General features: G+C 44.4%; 1 protein-coding gene across 1 annotated transcript in view; it reads left to right on the top strand.

Moving 5' to 3' along the window:
* GFRA1 (GDNF family receptor alpha 1) overlaps positions 1-14,289 on the top strand; it is a 220,619-nt gene extending 206,330 nt beyond the window's left edge. Inside the window, exons 9-10 of the mRNA XM_044916607.1 lie at positions 12,808-12,861; positions 13,999-14,289. Of these exons, the coding sequence (XP_044772542.1) occupies positions 12,808-12,861; positions 13,999-14,154 (210 nt within the window). The 3' untranslated portion in view covers positions 14,155-14,289. The remainder of the gene's footprint in view (positions 1-12,807; positions 12,862-13,998) is intronic.
* Positions 14,290-18,577: the final 4,288 nt, after the last annotated feature.

The raw sequence follows: 18,577 nt of genomic DNA, 5'->3' as shown, positions 1-18,577 counted from the left end.
TACCAAAAAACAGGCATTTCGTCTTGGGGGTCAGGCTTCGTGGTAGGTAGATGCACGCATGGCCCATCCGCGGAGGGCAGTGTCACCCACTGCAATGGTGTGCTCAGCCCCCCGCAACAAAGCACCACACGCTAGGGGGCTTCAACCACAGACGTTTATTTCTCACCGCTCTGGAGGTCAGAAATCCAAGATGAAGGTGTGGGCAGGGCTGGTTTCTCCTGAGGACTCTCTCTGTGGCATGCACATGGCTGCCTTCTCACTGAGCCTTCACGTGGCCTTTCCCTTTGTGTGCATCCCCGGTGTCCCTCTGTGTGTCCAAATCTCCCCTTCTTATAAGGACACCAGTCAGATTGGATTGGGGCCCACCCTAACAGCCTCATTTTCATTGAATCACCTCTTTAAAGACCTCTCTTCAAATACAGTCCCATCCGGAGGACCCAGGGAATAGGGCTTTCATATATGAATTTTGGGGGAACCCCATTCAGTCCATAACATATGTGTGAGGGGCAGGTACTTAATAACTAAATATTTGACAGTTTAAAAATCTCATTTAGGGCACCTGGGTGGTTCAGTTGGTTAAGCGACTGCCTTTGGCTCAGGTCATGATCCTGGAGTCCCAGGATCAAGTCCCGCATCGGGCTCCCTGCTCAGCAGGGAGTCTGCTTCTCCCTCTGACCCTCCCCCCTCTCATGCTCTCTCTCTCTCGTTCTGTCTCTCAAATAAATAAATAAAATCTTTTAAAAAATAAAAAAATAAAAATCTCATTTATGGGATGAGTTTCAGTGGAACAAATGACTATTGCCACAGCCTTCCTTCAGTGCACAGGGGTCTGTTAAGTATCTCTTGTGTAGCCTTTGAACATGAGAGGCTCACTCTTGGCTGGTCCTGTGGTGGAAGGAACGTGGGGAAAGACCCCACCCTGGGGCAGAAGGGCCGTCCCGCCCAGCCTGCAAACGTCTGCTCTCTGCACCTGCTGTCACGTGCAAGCTTCCACAAACTTAATTCAAGTAATGATTTTTTTGTGATTGGCATGTTTGCATTGTAGCAAACTTTGGTTGAACATATTGTTAGAATACACAGTACTGTAATTTAAGATTATTTTATCAGCAGTAAAAGGTTTTATAATTCATTTAAAAAGTTGTAATGGGCTTGAGCATCTTCAGTATAGTTTAATAATATAGCATTTTATAGCTGGCTGTAAAATTTCAGATTACAGTTTTAGCAATTGTGCAATTCTACTTTATAGTTTAATAATTGTTCAAAGGAAGGAGAGTAGAAAGTTCCTTAAAAACCAATTTAATGACTTAGAAAAATAGCCTTTATCAAAATCTAACGTATACCTTTTAATGAACCCAGATGTCACCTTTTCAACAAAGGCAGTTCATGGCATCTATTTTTCTCAACCACAAAGCCTTCCAAATTAAGCACACAGAGCGCCGTATATCTGAATTATATTTTTTCTCCTTCTATAAAAAAAATCTTTTATCCCTAATCTCCTACATCCAGAATAAGCCTGTTTGCCAAGCACAAGGTGGACACCAGCGAGGCCAGAAGAGCTTTAGCAGGAACAGGGAGTAAATTGGTTCTCTCTTGAGAAGGTTCTTTGTTTTACAGATGACCCCTTGATAACACCGCTTCAAACCCAGCTCCTGACTCTAATGAAGTCCCTTATTAATGCCTCCAGATAGCCCATATGTCACCATTCTGTGAGTGTGTGGCAAAATGGGGAGCCCTACATTATACTATAATTGTATACTATTACTACGAGTAATAAGAGTGTTAGCATATAGCATTGGGGAAAAGGCACTATCTCACATTGTCATTGGAATTACAGTTCGTGTTGTTATATTTCTGGGATTTTCCAGGGTTATGTTGTCAGACAACTAAAATCAATAAAAAGAGGAGGCTCCGGACCAAGTACACAAACACAGTTACCATGGGGCACAGCTCGGGAACATGGTCCCAGGACCCTTGGGTGCAGTGATCGTTGGGTGGACCAGCTCTGGGTCCGAGCCCTGTGGCAGGCCTCCTTTTCTCTGCTTCCCACTCAGTTGCCCCTTCTTGGTCAGCTCCAGAGAACTTCTAGCTGAAATTTGGTGCTGCTTGGGAACAACTGAAGGCTGTCTGTCCCAAGGGCATCTGGGTCACATCAGCAACAATGCCCAAAGCTGGCAGGCATTCCTGCTGTTCCGGGAATCACCTGGTGTCTGTATCTATTCCATGCCCCAGCACATGGCACCCCCGGCATTATAACAAGGTGAGGGGTAGCACTTAGTGATTCTGAAGTCCTATGGAGAGCACAGGCAACACCCTCATTCAATTTACGCCCAAACCAAGCTGGCTTTGAGATCATGTAACCCAGGCATTGAGTGTGCCAATGCTTGACAAGGGATCATGCAGACAATAGACCAACAGCAGCATGGTTAGTTCTCCAAGGTTTTCATTTCTAAGAAAAAGAGGTTGTGCTTAAGAATAGAAAACCCTGAAGGATCAGGCTTCTTGCTACAATAGAATCAAACCTTCCTGGGGACTTCAGTAGAGAGTAACTTTGTCTCCTTGGATTCATCCTAGGTACTATGGGAATAATGAGCACCACTGCCTGGGAGGGTTGTAATAATTAAACAAATTAAAATTCTCCAGCATAGTTACTCAGCCTAGTTCAGCCCAGCAACTGTTTTTATCATTATTTTATCTTCCCTGTGGGTCTGTGCTTGAGCACGAGACAGAAGGAGCTTGTACTAAGGGGACATTTGATGACCTTTACCCCGAAATTCATCGGGGACATGAACTTGGGCCTCCTACAGGCTGTGTGTGCCCTGCAGAAGGGAGCCAGCCTCAAGTTGAAGCTATTTGTTATGATTACCCACTTACGGTGTCTCCTTCCAAACGTCTTTTCTTTATCACTCTGTCAAAAAATGGGAATAATAATGTAAGGTTGGGGATGGGAAGACTAGGGCCCCTTAGTGCGTTCTAGGAAGAGCTGTTAGGCCCCCTGCTCCTGTGGTTTAGAGGGCAGTGAGGCTGGTCCATCAGAGGGACAGTAATTCAGCAGCTGGACAATTGCTTAACCCAATTGCCGGGTAATAAACATTCTTAATAAAAAGGAATAGGATGTCTGCACCATCTTGGCCATAAATATGCTCTCTTGTTCTGGGTAACCTACGAGAATACCTCTGAGCACACTTAGATCACATACTATAAATAAATCCAATTTCTTCTCTCCCCTACTGACCTTTTATCCTTTGGACTTCGAACCAACCATGCCTCCCTGAATAACAGTCTCTGCCTTGTGTCTGAGCCGTGGAGCTCATGTGCGGGAGGAAAATGGCTCCGTTCTCTTGTGAGGTTCAACAAAAGGCTCCCCTCCACTGGACCCCTCCTATTTGAAGCCCTAGAGGAGACATACCACGGACAGGGCTGTCTGGAAGGGAAGCTGAGGATGGTGGGCACCAAGTAGACATCGCAGGAGTTTTCCCCAGAGTGGCCATTGCTGTGCACTCCTAGGCAGCAGGTGTGACCCCAGGCTTGTTACTGTCTCCCTGGCACCTTCTCAGCTGTCAGCAGGATAACCAGAACTACTTCCACGGGGTGAACTGAGGGTTATGGGAGATAATGTGCGCCATGTCTGGCACGGGGTCCATATGCATGGGTTTGGGAGTCAAAGTCCCAGCCTCTCCGAGCCCATGTTCCCCGACCTGTGCAAAGGGGAGAGCTCCGCTCAAAGTCTTGTGAGCAGCTGGGAGTGTTCAGCAAGGCGCTGATGGGGTCAGTTACAGGAGGGGGCCGTCGTGAATGGTAACTGGTCACAATTCTCACTGTGAGTCTGCTTGGTTTTCCTCAATTATTGGTTTTTTCTCTATCTGCTAAAAGCATACTTTTCTTAAAAGTTTTTTAAGGTTTGCTTTCACCTGGTTTTTCAACAGCACCAAGAGTGCTCCATCTTCTGAACAGAGGGTGAACAAAAGCCCGGGGTTGGTTATATCTGCAGACCACGGCATTTTATATGAACCCTTAGTTACCACCATAAGTCACAGAGCCATTAGGGGGCCGCACACAGCTGCACATAAATGCACAGGAGAATAAGAGGCTTAATAAATATTATCTGATGGCGATAAGGATGCGTGTCTGATGAGACAGGCTTCATGCACTTCTCATCAGAGACCACAATGAATCTTTTCCTTTGCTCTTGCACATTTGCATTTCCGACTGCACATTTGAGAAAACAAATGTTTCATTTCAGGGCCATCCCCTGAGTTGCCTTTCTGCCCTACTCACCGAATGTTTGCTCTACAAAACACCTCCCTTACCCCACACCAAAATGTCTTTCACACATTGTTTGGCATAATCTTGCTGTTAATTGGGCATCATTTTCTAAAATACAGGTCATAATTGCTTCTTGTCTGAATATATTACAAATCAAACAAGTTAACCAGGAAGGAAAACACGGTTCTCTGGTGTAGTTTGCAACCTGTGTTTGCTCCAACTTAGGGAAAAGCGAAATAGCTGCAAGACGATCCCGGGAAGTACGGAAGGGAGAAAGGCAAGCTCGAGTGCCGTGTTAGGCTTCCTGCTGGAGACAGAGTCTGCACATCTTGCCATTAGTGTTGAATTACAAGTGCAGGGCTGCAGGCATCCTTTTTATGGCATGCAGGAGACTAACGAGCAAGCCCGGGGGACTGCTTAGCTAATGGAGGACTGTTGATATATCTTACTGGACTGTATCTTTTTCATTGCATTCATTTTTAAATCCAAGGGCTCACAGAAGATCGTGAGCCAGTTCTATTCAATATCATGTTCACCAGCCAAATTAGCTTGAGCGTTTGCATTTCTCCAGCCCCTGCCCCAGTCCAAGAATACCAGCCTAGAGACCACAGGGAGGCTAAGCAATCCTCAGTAGCACCCTGAGGTCTTAAAGGACTTAGCCCTTTCACATTTGATTCTCAGAACAACTCTGTGAGGTAAGCAGGAGGGCAGGGATTATTATAATTAAAGCTGATGGTTGAAAAGCCAAGAATAAGACCTTCCTAGCCTGCATTCATTTTATCATCTTTTATCAATCAAGCTAATACCAGGAATAAATTCTACACCATAGTAGAAGCTCTCTTAACTGATGTAATGTATGGTGATTAACATAACATAATCATAAAAAAAATGGAAGCAAAAAAAAAAGAGTCAGGCACGTTTGTTCTCAAACCTTTTTTATGCTCTTATGGTTGGTGTTTTGCTTACAAATTTAAATCAGTATTATATGAAGGATTGAAATAGGAGCACAAAAGAAACCATAGTTGTTTCGATGAAAACTAAGTTGAATACATTGAGAAAGCCAAATTCCTTTAAAAAATGCCTTTGGATTATGTGTGAGTGAGGCAAAATTATAAAAGACTGAGAAAAATTATAAAAATGTAAAAAGATTCTGCTCTGAAATTCCTCTGCAGGTATCAAACGAATGTCACTCCTGTTTTAAAGAAACTAAAATTGGAAATTGTAGACCATGAATTAGTTATAGGTGTAGCTTCTGCAGAACATAAGCCAGGGAACTCCAATCAGCAAACTCTTTCTTTAAAAAACTTCTTTTTTAAAGATTTATTTATTTGAGAAAGAGAGTGCACATACGAGCAGGAGGGATAGAGGGGAGAGGGAGAGAAAATCTCAAGCAGACTCGCTGCAGAGTGTGGAGCCCAACATGGGGCTCAATCTCAGGACCTTGAGACCATGACCTGAGCCGAAACTAGGAGCCGGACGCTTAACCAACTGCGTCACACAGGCGCCCCAAAAAACTTTTTTAAAGAAAGTGGTCTTGGTCATATCCCCAAAAATCAATAAATGACTGACATTCAGATTTGAAATTAAGATATTTGATTTAACACATACAATGAAATATTATTATTCAGCTTTAAAAAAACAAGCAAATCCTACAATATGCCACAACAGGGATGAATCTGAACGACATTATACTAAGTGAAATAAGCCAGTCACAGAAGGACAAATACTGCATAATTCCACTTACATAAAATATCTAATATCCTCAAACTCATGGAAGCAAAGAATGGAATTGTGGCTGCCAGAGGCTGCGGGGAGGGGAAACAGGAAGTGGTTGTTCAGTGTGTGTAGAGTTTCGGTGATGCAAGATGAATGTAGGTTCTAGAGGTCCGCTCTGCAACATTGGGCCTATACTTAGCAGTGCTGTATTGTGTACTTCAAATTTTGTTTAGAGAGCAGATCTCATGTTCAGTGTTCTTATTCTGCTATTTTTTTTTTTTTAAACAGCTTTGAAATAAAAAGTTTGGGACAGATCTGTCATTTCTGAGTGATTTAATGATTTTGCCCTTTAACTTCTCAATTGACAAATAATCTATGGGCACAGTCCCCAAACCTGTCAGGTAAGAGGGTTTCTACTCTAGGCTTGGCCCTAAGCTCAGCCTGAATTGCACAGTTAAACTTGGAATACCCCATGGGTGCCAGGAATCCAAGACCTGCTAGACTCAAGAACATGAATCCATGTCTCTTTCAAGGCTACGGCCCCCCAGCCCTCCCCCACACAATCGGGCCTCAGTTCAGTTCACTGTACTGACTTCGGAGGCCTTGTCTAAACAGCCCAACCGGGATCTGAGCCTGCACTTCTTCTGGGTAAGGAAGTCTGACTTCAGGCCTCCAAAGCCTTTCTCCCACCCCCATCTTACGACCAGGCTCAACCTGCCCAGAGCATACCAGACTAAGGGAAACTTGGCACCCAGTGGGCCCTCCCAAACGGATGCTGAGGGAAATACCTTTATAAGGTCTTCTTAGAGCTTCACGTAATGAAAGTCTTCTGGCCCCGGCTCAGTTCCGGCACGGTGCCTTGCCGAGAGTGGGTAAAAAAGCCGTCCCTTTCTCAGAAAGACACTTGCCCCATCTCATCCTTGCCCTCCTCATAGCCCCTCAGCCCTTCCCCAGCCTGCACCAGGGTCCATGGGGCTGGCAGAGTTCAGCCTGGTGGAAATGGATCCCTTCCCTGCTGAGCACGGGCTCGAGAAGACAAACATCCAAGCCCAGGGGCTCAGAGCAGGTCTTATTTATGTGTCCACTTGTTTTATGCAGCTGACCTTACTGCACGTTATTCAGACCAGTGGTTGCAAGTGGTTGTTACCAAGTTTATAGGAAAAGCAGATCAGTAGGAAGGTGAATTTCAAAACAGACCGTGGCAGGGATTTTGGAAAGGCTTGTGACCAGACCAGCAGTAAAACCTCCCCAGGCTTGCCCAAATCCAGCAGGCAAAATCCAAAAAGTTGAAAAGAGCATAATACTACAGAGCCCTGGACAGACCACCATTCCTTAGCTGGGATTCACTAGCAGGCAGCTCCTTTTTTCTGTCTTTTTTGTGTAGAAATTAATTTGGACAAACACGTATCAAGTACACAATAGAATTGCGATATGGTAAGTACTGCCCGTACAAGTCTATAGTCAGGGGAGTCTGTTTTTTTTTTTTTTTTTTTTTTTTAATGCAATGTAAAAATGCAGGTTGCTCTGCTCAGGTAACCTTCAGACTTGGGTGCACACCCTCCTTCTTATGTCTTGTCCTACCCGAAAATGTAAGATGTGTAGATTCAGATCGGGGAATGGCTGTTTCAGGAAGAACTCACGCAATGGTTTCCCCTCACAAAGGTCCAATTTATGCTGAAGAAGAGACTCACATGCTAATAAACTGGTATTGACAAGTGTGATAGATGCAGCTAGGTACTTAGTGCTGGAGAGCAAAGTTGATTGCATTTTACAGTCTGTGTATTTCTCTGTCTATTGCTTGTATTCTGTCATTAAGCACACAGGTTCCTAATATAGCAAATCTCTCTAATTAGTAAAGCAAGGGAGAAAAGAACCAGAAGCATCATTAATTATGACCATTTGGCTGCAGCCTGGACAGGCTGTTGCTGTTGGATTGGGCAACTTCCTCTGGTTTTATTTTCTGGAGGTAGAGCAGAAACTGGCTCCCCTTATTCGTGGCGGAGAGTAGAGAAATGTTCCACGCCCTGCTGGCTGACAGCTGCCTAAAACCCCGAGATGAAGCCCTGACTTCTCTATAGAAACGGAGTCCTGGGGCCGCAAAGACCAGGCTCCGCTTCGGGGCGCTCTTAAGTCTCCGAGTCCATAAACAGAGCAAGTGTGCGCCTCCAAAGCGTGCCTCCTCCCCGAGGCTCTGGGAGAGCCTACTGCGGGCAGAGCTCATGTGTCTATGCCGTGTCCCAGGGCAGGGGGAGGGCTCTGGATGGAGGGCTCCCGGCGAGGCATGTGTCTGTGCGCTCTGAACAGGAAGGCTACTGGCTCCGGGGCAGACTTTCCAAATGCTAATCACTGGGGTAAAAAGCAGGAGCGTCATAGGTCTGACTCCAGGTAACAGAGGTTAACAGCATCTAATGCATTTATTAACCCTCTGGTGCCAGGGACTGGCGAGGTCTGGCCCTACAGTTACAGTGCTGTGGAAATTCTATTACTGCCAGCGACAATTCTACAACACTGCTGGAGGGACAAGGCTTAGGAGGTGCCTGAATACAATTTCTCCAGTTTTCCACAATGACAGCAAGGCTGCTGGGCTGGAGATGGGCTTCACCAGTCCCTTTCATCTCCCCATCCTCGAGATGGAAACCTTGTGGTCCCATGGTTTGCTGGTGATGTTTCCCCTCCTCTCAGAGTCAGGTGGTTTCCCCCATAACCACAGAAGTATGAATTAGCTGCTAGGAAACACTCTTTCCTAAAAGAGATGAAAGAGTTCATTGTTCAACATGTCGTACCTGTAGTTAAAATGGACTTTTAGAAAAATGAAATCCACCCTCTTCTTCTCTTCTTCTTTTTTTTTTTTTTAGGAAATGTCATATTTCAAAGCCACACTGTAAGGTTTGTTGTCGGGTCTGGGCTGGCCACGCTGTGTGCTGGGTCCCTGCGAATGTCGTTAATGAGCAAGGCTGCTGGGCCCACAGACAGGACCTTGAGCCGGCACTCCCTTACTCCACCCTTTGTACGGGGTTAGGGCTCAGCAGTAAGAAGTACTCTTCTCGTTTCTTCTTATAACTTACAAGGTCTCGGAAGTTTTGTTATTATTTTTTTAAATTTTCCTGGGACCCTCCCCATTTTTATCACCTGTGAGACGATGTTTAAAGTATGTAAGCATTCTTTGCAATAGTTGACGGTGGGGGCCACCCTGTAATTCTATGTTTGCATTTATCCTATCTGATTAGCAAGACAGTGATAGCTTGATGATGTTGCCAGAAATGCTCGGGATAAAAGCCCTTCAAATGTGGAAATAACAGGTTGCTCAGCCTTCTAAAATGAGCTCTAAGAGCCAGATTTCCTTAAGTGGACTCTGGATCTACATAGGAGATTTCTGACCTTCAGCGTCACCAGATGGATTCGGACTGCATACAAGACTCACAAGCATGCAACCAGCCAGACATACACGGGTCTAAATTCCCAGGCTCTGCGCCTCCATGTGCAGCTTACAAACCCTTAGAGGCACCAGACGCCCCGTGTGGTAATGCTCCACCTATATTTGATGCTAGCGAGTCTAGGCAGCAGACCCACGGCCCTCATCTTGTCGTATGCACTTCAGGTTTGCTGGGAAAAAATCTCATGTCTATGAGCAGTCTTCTGATTCTGTTACCCAGGTGCCACCTGCTCTTCCAATAACTGGTAACATTTGCCCTTCACCTTCTCATCAGACCGCCGGACCTTACTGTGGTCCCTGCGAAGTTCAGGTGGAAATCCAGGGCTGTTCTGCTCTGCTTCTGTGGTGCTGGGAGTTTCTACCCAGACCTCTCATTGGGAAGCTGTGTTAATACACTGTGTGAGCTGAGCATTTAAAGGCCTCTGTGCATGCACTGCTGAGCCTCTGGAGTGCTAAGTGCTCTGGTGGGTTGGGCAGGTGCTTAACAGGAGAGAAGGCATTTTCTCAGAGCCTCTGCAGGGGCCTGGGTGTACATTATTACCTTTGCTCTGCAGGTTATCCAGTTATGCCAACAGGAATGGTCCTCGAGGCAAGATGAGCTTGGAGATGCTGCCTCTAGTTGTAGTGAAGCCAGTGGGGCTATAGGGAGACAAGGCCTCTCGCTGACCATTTCCTTTAGATAGATGCCAACAAGATGCCTGCTTTGGCGGGAAAAGAGCTCAGAGACTTTATAGACCTGGAGCTGGTTTAAATGTATTTTCCTGTGTGACAGAGCAGTAATCCCCGCTCTTTCCAGATGGAAGGCAAGAGCCTGCAAGCCTGTAGACCTGCATGCTGCGTGAAACCGTCGGTGGCCAGTGAGGGTCAGAAATCTACCTCTGCAGATCTAGAGTCCACTTAAGACAATCTGTTAAGACAGAAGACTTTTCTTATCCATTGGTAGAAGCCCCTTTATAATTATCTAATAATGATGGGCATTGAACTAGTATTTCGACACATTCCTGAAGTGACTAAGTATAGCTAATGAGTGTCTCGGATTGTGTACGTAGTGAGTAAAAACCTACATTCCAGTGCTAATCATACAGAACAAAGTAAGAAGGAGGCCTGCCTGACCCTTAGAACTTAAAGGCCTGTGGTTTAGAACATGGAGGCATAAGCCCAGAAACAACTTGAAGGCATAATGTGTCTCAGACTAAAAGTCAGGCTGCTTTCTCTGCACATTTTAGTGAACTTCTTAGTTATGCAAAGGCCCACAGCAAGGGTTTATGTCTTTTGTAGATTATGGCCTCACAAAGAAAAAAGAGAATGTGATGTTTTAAGGCCATTTTGGTATCCGGGCACAATTCCAATCTTGAACAGAAATAAAACATGTAAAGTTCTGTACATTATTCTCTGCAGGTAACAATGCAATGGACCAGATCTGCTATTACTATAGGTTAAAAGTAGGCTTTTGGGTAAGGTTCAATTCCTCTTCCCATTTCTCCTCTGATCCTCTTATACATAACATTTAGTGACCTTTGAACAGCCTGGGGATGCTTCACAGTGTCTTATTCTTGATGCCTGTTTAAAGGTTTCTATTTCATATTCACAGCTGGTATATGCAAATATAGGTAAAGATTATGATGCCTCCCAAGTAGCATTATGGTCAATAAATTACTCCTTGAGTGAATATGCCATCATCAGCCTCGCATGTCTCCAACGAGTTCCAGAAGTCTTCTTACACCAGGCAGCCTGCCCGTCGCCATTCACTCAGAGTTGGTTGCCCAGACACTCCTTGATTCAGGTGTGATGCTTGGACCAGAGTCATCCTATTGGCACATGAGCCCTCTGTCCTTGGTGCTAACAGGCTCCTCTTTTGGGGGAAGATGCTCAAGGGGGGGCGGTTCTTCTTATGGATTTGGGGGCAGGTAGAGCATGAAGAGTCAAGCATGCCAGGACTGCCTGGAAGAAACACTGTGATGGAGGAAAGAGCACATTTTCTTTCAGAAGTTTTAGACACCTGGTCTATATCCTGACTCTACCAGTAAATTGCTATGTAACCTTGGAAGAGTCACTTAATTTCACTGGACTCTGTTTTCTTCTACAAAACAAAAGGGCCGTATTGGGTCAACAGGTCTTATTGTAATTGTTTGAGCGATGGAAACTTTCCTTCAACTCAGTTCTCTGGTAGAAGCTCAGTGGGGACTAGTTCCAATGTGAGGAGACAGGGAGCCACTGCCACTCTTCCTCCAGGGGATCCGTCTATAAGAATCCCTGTCCTGTGGGGCGCCTGGGTGGCTCAGTTGGTTAAGCGACTGCCTTCGGCTCAGGTCATGATCCTGGAGACCCGGGATCGAGTCCCGCATCGGGCTCCCTGCTCAGCAGGGAGTCTGCTTCTCCCTCTGACCCTCCCCCCTCTCATGCTCTCTCTCTCATTCTCTCTCTCTCAAATAAATAAATAAAATCTTTAAAAAAAAAAGAATCTCTGTCCTGTGCCATAACTCCCAAGCCGTGAGTGGTTTACTCAACTAGAGGGCAGCCCCATGAGCCCAGCAACCATATCCTTTTGGTCCTATCACCTGATGTCCAGCATTGGAAAATAGCTCTGTGCTTGTTGACTGAGACAATGAATAAAACAAATGAATAAACAAGCTTCGGAAGACCTATCTCTATATTACTAATGAATGTGGATTTTTATTGCAACATTTTTACCTCAAAGTCATGTCCCCAAAATGAACATTCAGAGATATAAATGAGTTCTGAATATGAATGACTTCAAAGCTTCATCTTAGGGCGCCTGGGTGGCTCCATCGGTTAAGTGTCCGACTCTTGATTTTGGCTCAGGTCATGATCTCAGGATCATGAGATCGAGCACCATGTTGGGCTCTGTGCTGGGTGTGGAGCCTGCTTAAGATCCTCTTTCTCCCTCTGCCTCTGCCCCTCCCCTCCCCAATGCTCTATCTCCCCTCCCCTCTCGAAAAAAACAAAAAACGAAAGCAAAAACAAAACTTTGTCTTTAGTAACCTGGTCTTGTGCTACCCCCACTAGCCACCAGCCACAGGTAGCTTCTGAGACTCTAAAATGGGGCAGGTCTGAAATGAGATGTGCAATGTCAAACACCAGATTTTGAAGACTTAAGTATGAAAAAATAAAGTATCTCATTAATAACTTTTTATATTGATTACATGTTGAAATGATAATATATTGGGTTAAATAAAACATGTTATCACAATTATCTTCACCTTTATCTCTTATGTGGTTACTAGAAAATTTAAGATTATGTATGGGCTCATAGATGTGGCTCACATATTTCTATCAATGGCCCTGCCCTAGACAACTGATTAGTGGATCATTGGTAATCATTATTCCATACTGTATATGAGTGATTTTATGTGTGTGTGTTTGTCTTTCCCCAGGCACAGAAGCTGAAATCCAATATGTCCGGCAGTACACACCTCTGTCTTTCTGATGTAAGTTATGTTTCTCTCTGGGTCTTCCTGCATTTCCAGACACAGAGCCTTTGGGCCCCTGGTGAGGATGTAAAGTCTCAAAGACAATGAGGTTTTAGGTCTAGGAAAAAGATCTAAAGCACCCTCCATGTCCCTCTGCACTTTGAGCCAAGTGAGGTCTTCGCATCCCAGTGCACAAAGTTCCAACTACATGTGGGACCCAGGATCCTCATCTCAGAGCCAGACCCCACACAAATACCATTGTTCCAATGCCAGACACTATGTGACCACAGTCCTGTAGAATCAGCCCGCACAGAGAAGACACTCAGCAACTCTCACTGCTTACCAGAGGTCCTCTGTCTACGGTTCCTTTGACCTCCGCAGCTGAGGCAGGCCCCATTCTTCTCCCCGTTTTACAGAGGAGATGAATGATGCTGTCACGTGCCGATCATTGTGGCGGGATGTGGCATTATGGGACTGAGTGGGTGCTGTGGTGGGGATGGAGGCATCCGTCTTAGGGAAGGACAGCTGTACCAACTGGGAGTCCGGAAGCCAGAGTTCTGGTGTGGGCTCTCCAGCTGATGAGCGGGGCAGGCTCCTTCATCTAGAAAATCTAGGGTTGAAAGGGCAAATGGAGAGAAAAGTTGCTGACTGCCCTGCCCATCTCAATGCGATTTGTGGCCCATCTCCAAGTGAACTGATACTTGCCTGGACCAGTTTTCTGAGATGATTATTCCTGCCCTTCCTCCCGGATGGGGAGGGACAACAGGCTTCCTCCTCAGTCAGAACCAGGAGAAGCATTCCATGTTGCCCTCGCCACAGGGAGATCCAGAAGGTAGGAGTGAAGGAAGATGCAAACAAAGCTGTCCCACAAGTGGATTTCAGTAATCCATAGTGGAGGAGCAAGAAGCAAGTGTTGGCCAGTTTATCATGAACTATAGAAGTCTGTATATCCAGTTCTCACCCAGATTCATGATTCCTTTCCGTAAAACTACAAGTCAGTGAATTGAAGTCTCTGTGGTCCTAGCTTGGGTCAGCTTTGATGAGTGCTATAGCTAGTTGGAGGTGAGGGTGGGAGAGAGAAAGAGTGTGGTTAAAATATACTGGGATAGGAGGAATACGTGCAGTGGGTGACAATGAAAATATTCTCTCTTACAGCGTGATTATGAAAAGAATGGTCTCGCTGGTCCTTCCAGCCACATAACCACAAAATCAATGGCTGCTCCTTCAAGCTGCGGTCTGAGCCCACTGCTGGTTCTGGTGGTAACCACTCTGTCCACCTTATTATCTTTATCTTTGGCAGAAACATCGTAGCCGCATTTAAACAACAATATGGACATGTAAAAAGACAAAAACCAAGCTATCTGTTTCCTGTCCTCTTGTATATCTGAAATTCCAGTTTTAGGAGCTCAGTTGAGACACTGCAAAAACAGTTCCATCCAACTGGAACTTTTTCTTTGTTCTTTGTTTCTTTTTTCTTTTTTTCCTTTTTTTTTTTTTTTTAAGAAATCTTCTTGTGATCCTTAGGGCTTCTGTGGGCTAACTGATACAGTCCTACATTCCATATTGAAAAGGCTTTGGGGCCTGCTGTGTTGTCAAGGGGCAGTGCATAAATTTGGCTATAAAACCAACTGGGCCCATGTTTGACGTGATGAGGATAGGGATGATTTTAACAATTTAACTTTGGCCTTTCCTAGCAAAGCAAGGACTTAGTATTTCTAAAGAATCTTCCATATCTCCTATAATGGCTTTGGTTTCTGATGACATCACTTTAGCCTAACATAGGTGGGCACAAGCTTATTTTGTCACAAAGCAAAGATCCTCATCCAGAGGATCTTGATGGACTTAGTACAAACAAGCTTGCGCCAATGTTCACCTTTCTATATGTACTGGCATTTTCCACACTGTTTGTGTACTGTGAAGAGTTCTACACTCTCCTACCAAACAAAGGACACCTGTCCCATCCAAATGTAGTGTCTGTCTTCTAGTCAGAATAGAGGGGGCAAGTGTGCTTGAAACTCTGCAGTACCTTGATCACTGAACAACACTCTCCCAAGCCTTACATGAGGGAGAAGCCCTTTAACTAACCAGAGTCAAATATAGCTGACATGTCACTCTAATACTCTTTACAAGTATGAGGTTATATGTAGAAAAAAAAATTTTACTACTAAATGATTTCAACTATTGGCTTTCTATATTTTGAAAGTAATGATATTGTCTTCATTTTTTACTGATGATTTAATACAAAATACATGGAGCTCGTTTTCCTCTCGTAAGTAGTGTTAGCTCCAATATTAACTTCACGAAGACAGCTTTTCAAAAAGCAGACTCTGAGGGGCCTCATGCTTTAGCAGAAAGCTCTGCATCACGTAACTGTGGCCAGGCAGGAGGAAACAGAGAAGCCAAGTGTTGTCTTTTATCATTTCTTGGAATGCAGACGTGCATACCTGTGAGGAAACTGGCGGCCACTCGTAAACGCTCTGCAACAGCCGGTGACCCCTGTGGCAGTTGACATAATCCAGTACCTTGGTTTCCAGGTTACTTGACAAAGGCAGGTTTGACTGGGCTGGGGGACAGGAACATGCTGCCCTCTTTTCTGAAGCAGATCCATGCCAGGGCACACAGTTGTTTTCCTAACGGTTGTCTTGACTCTCAATGGTGATGACTGGGCCACTGTTTGGAGGGATTTGGTCTGAAGGTCATCAGGAATCTACACACATCTTGTTATGTGTCCTCCATGACAGACTGTGACTGACTCTGTGGAAAGAAAGGCTTGTGGATCAAGAGGACCAACGATAGGCCTGTAGAGATGAGTTGGCCGGCAAAGATACGCGGACCAGAACAGGACTCTGGAAACGAGGCATCTGGCTTGTTCACTGCATATCACCTTCCATCATTCTCGTCCTTAAACAAGTAGACCCTGAAGTGCACTTTTGAAGTCTGGTTGATGGTGACATTCAGAATCTACAGTGATCGAGTGCTAGGAGCCATGCTTCTCCAACACTGAGTAGAGAATAGGAGAATCCACCTGAATAGAGTGCTGGGAGCATTACTTCTCCCCACATCAGTAGAGGGGCTGGAGGAGGGACCCAAGGTGCACAGTTCATACCGATCCCCTTTGCCCGCTGATGTTTGCCTTGTAAGAATTAATCAAATCACTGGGGTGGGAAATCTATTCAATCCAAGATAAAGGCATAGTCTTTTAGCTCTATTGGTGTTTGAAGTACATTTATATCCAAATGTTAATAAACATAAATGTATAATACTAAATACTGTGTTTTTTCAGTTCAAAATGTTTTCAAGGAAAATTTATCAAACAAATTTGATTAGTGAAAGGTTTCGTAAAGACTCTTACTTTGAATAAACACATTAAATGTGTCGAAACATTTGGAATTCCGGTCCTCCATGAGAGCATATCTCTTACCATATTTTGTTTTAATTAAGGTATCTCTGTGTATCTGCATTGGACTAATTGCATCTGGGTCTGATTCTATGTGATCTACTGTAGAAAGCTATTGATTCCTTCTGCAGTAAACAGTGGCTATAATTAGCTTCAGATGACTGAAGAGGAAATAGGAGTTATCAGAGCTAACAAGGATAGCCTTCGGTGAAGAACACGGGGATGTGCAACCCATAGATTAAATTTGGGAAAGCCTCATCGATCACCAACAAAGATCTCATTTTTCTTCACAGATAGAAGCATATTAGAGTTATCAAATTCTAAATTTGAAAATAAATTGCTGATGAAATAAACAGGGGAAAGGATGTTCAATGACATCACGTTAGAGAGATTCTTACAAATTCATGCCAAGCAGGTGTTTCTGCCATTCCGTGTAAGTCCCAGTTTAACACGGTTAACCCAAAACACCATCACTTGCCCCAGGACTAAAGCAGACAAGTGACTTAAATCTTTGACTTCCTTGTGCAGCAGTGCTGACAGCAAAAATGATTACTTCCTGTCCCTCAGTCCCTGCATTTGGGGTACCACCATCTGCTGGGATTTGGGCCTCTTGCAGAAAGCATGTCATTGTAGCTGATTTTGACAACACAAAAACAGTAACTTAGGTCCATGTTGACCATGACTCCCAGGTCAAGTCTAGCCATGCCCTGCTGCTTATTTGAGAGAATGAAAAAAAGGGCACTATTGCCAAACTGATTGGAAGCACATTCATTCCACGTTGATGTTGAGTATCTTTGGCCAATATCTGTTTGAGTATCTTTTTAATAGAGCACATGAAGGAAGAAGTGCACAATAAAGAGAAGTATTCAGAATGCCACTTCCGTGTTTATTTTTCCATATCTGATTTTTTCAAGCCCCGAGAGCATAAGTTGAGAAGTACACAGATTATTTTTTATTAAGTATAGCGAACTGTATCCAGAGTATAATAGTGTGGTTTTCATTTAAAAAAAAATAAAATTATTTAACAATTCTTTATCCTGTAGTAAAAAATGTCTTAGAAGCTATCTTTGAATTAATCAAATATGGGACAGGGTTTCTCCAGGCTTCTGTGGCCTTTGATTTGGTCTATATGAAAAGTGTTGCTGTCATGCCTACGCTCCAAGGATGGGTCCTCTCCAGCTGCATCCTCTCGCCCACCTGTCCCTTTGTACTCTATCTAAAGTAGACACTCCCAAACACTCCATCTGCTGAACTAGGAAGCGAGGAGAGCGGAAGCATTTTTGAGTCAGTGTTAAGTGCTTATTGGGAAAAGAGATATAAAAAACAGTGGGAGTTTGTATAATTAGCAAATTCTTTTCTTAGAATCTAGCAAAAATGTATTTCTGTTGTTACTATTTACAAAATAGTGGCCTTGGAGGAGCTGTCATCTGGAAAAAAAGTTTTCATTCATGTAGTCCGACATGCATGACTTATTTGAGTCAATGAACTGTAGATCAGAGAGGGCTGCTTAAATGAACTCGCATTTTCTAATTCCCTTTCGACGCTGTTCCTGATCTCTTGGATTCATACCCCTGTGATCTTTGTTGCTTCTGCTCTTTGATAAAGCAAATGAGACCATGGGAGACCCATCTTTTCGAGAAAGACCAAAAAGCAATGGCAACAGATGGGCATGAATTGCCAAGGGTTTGGGTACAGGGATGATAGAAGGACCTGTCTGCCCTGAACTCAGGGAGTTTGGAAAGATGAAGCAAAATCAAGGTGCAGCATGAGGCCAGGTGCCAGGGGTGAAAGGGTCATGCGGTCCACTGATGTTCCTTCTTGATCCATGTAGGAATCTTGTCCTCACAAGAATAGCCAGAGTCCCTTGAATTAGACAGCAGTGCCTTTGTGGAAAACAAGCCAGAGCTAATATCTGGACAACATCGGAAGAAATTTCTTTTTAGAGATTCTAAAACTGTAGAACAGCTGAGAATTCAGTTGGAAACCCTTAGAAGCTACCTTTTCTTCTCATCCCTAAGATAGGAATCTCATGTATATATCTGACACTTCTTGACCCAGTTCTTCTTCTCCAGTGACCGTTTGTTCTAAATCTGTTATCTAGAATTCTTCTTGAGGACTATATGTCTGAACACATTCTCCCAGCAGAGGCTTTAAATCTGTGGGGTTTGCTGCTGCCTCCATCCTGGGGTGTGTTTGATGGGACATTTCATTTCACAAGGAGAGTTGTCTTAAGACAGTGGGCTGACTCTGTTCTCTTTCATGTCAATTGCTGGTGCCCCAGTGCCCATTCCTGTTCTTTATCATTAAAGTATTTAACAGGGCCCCTTCCTGTGGATT

This window comes from Neomonachus schauinslandi, chromosome 6, assembly GCF_002201575.2.
Source record: "Neomonachus schauinslandi chromosome 6, ASM220157v2, whole genome shotgun sequence".
Lineage (NCBI taxonomy): Eukaryota > Metazoa > Chordata > Mammalia > Carnivora > Phocidae > Neomonachus > Neomonachus schauinslandi.
Note: the sequence above shows the minus strand (reverse complement) of the source record. Positions and strands in the feature narration are given on the sequence as shown.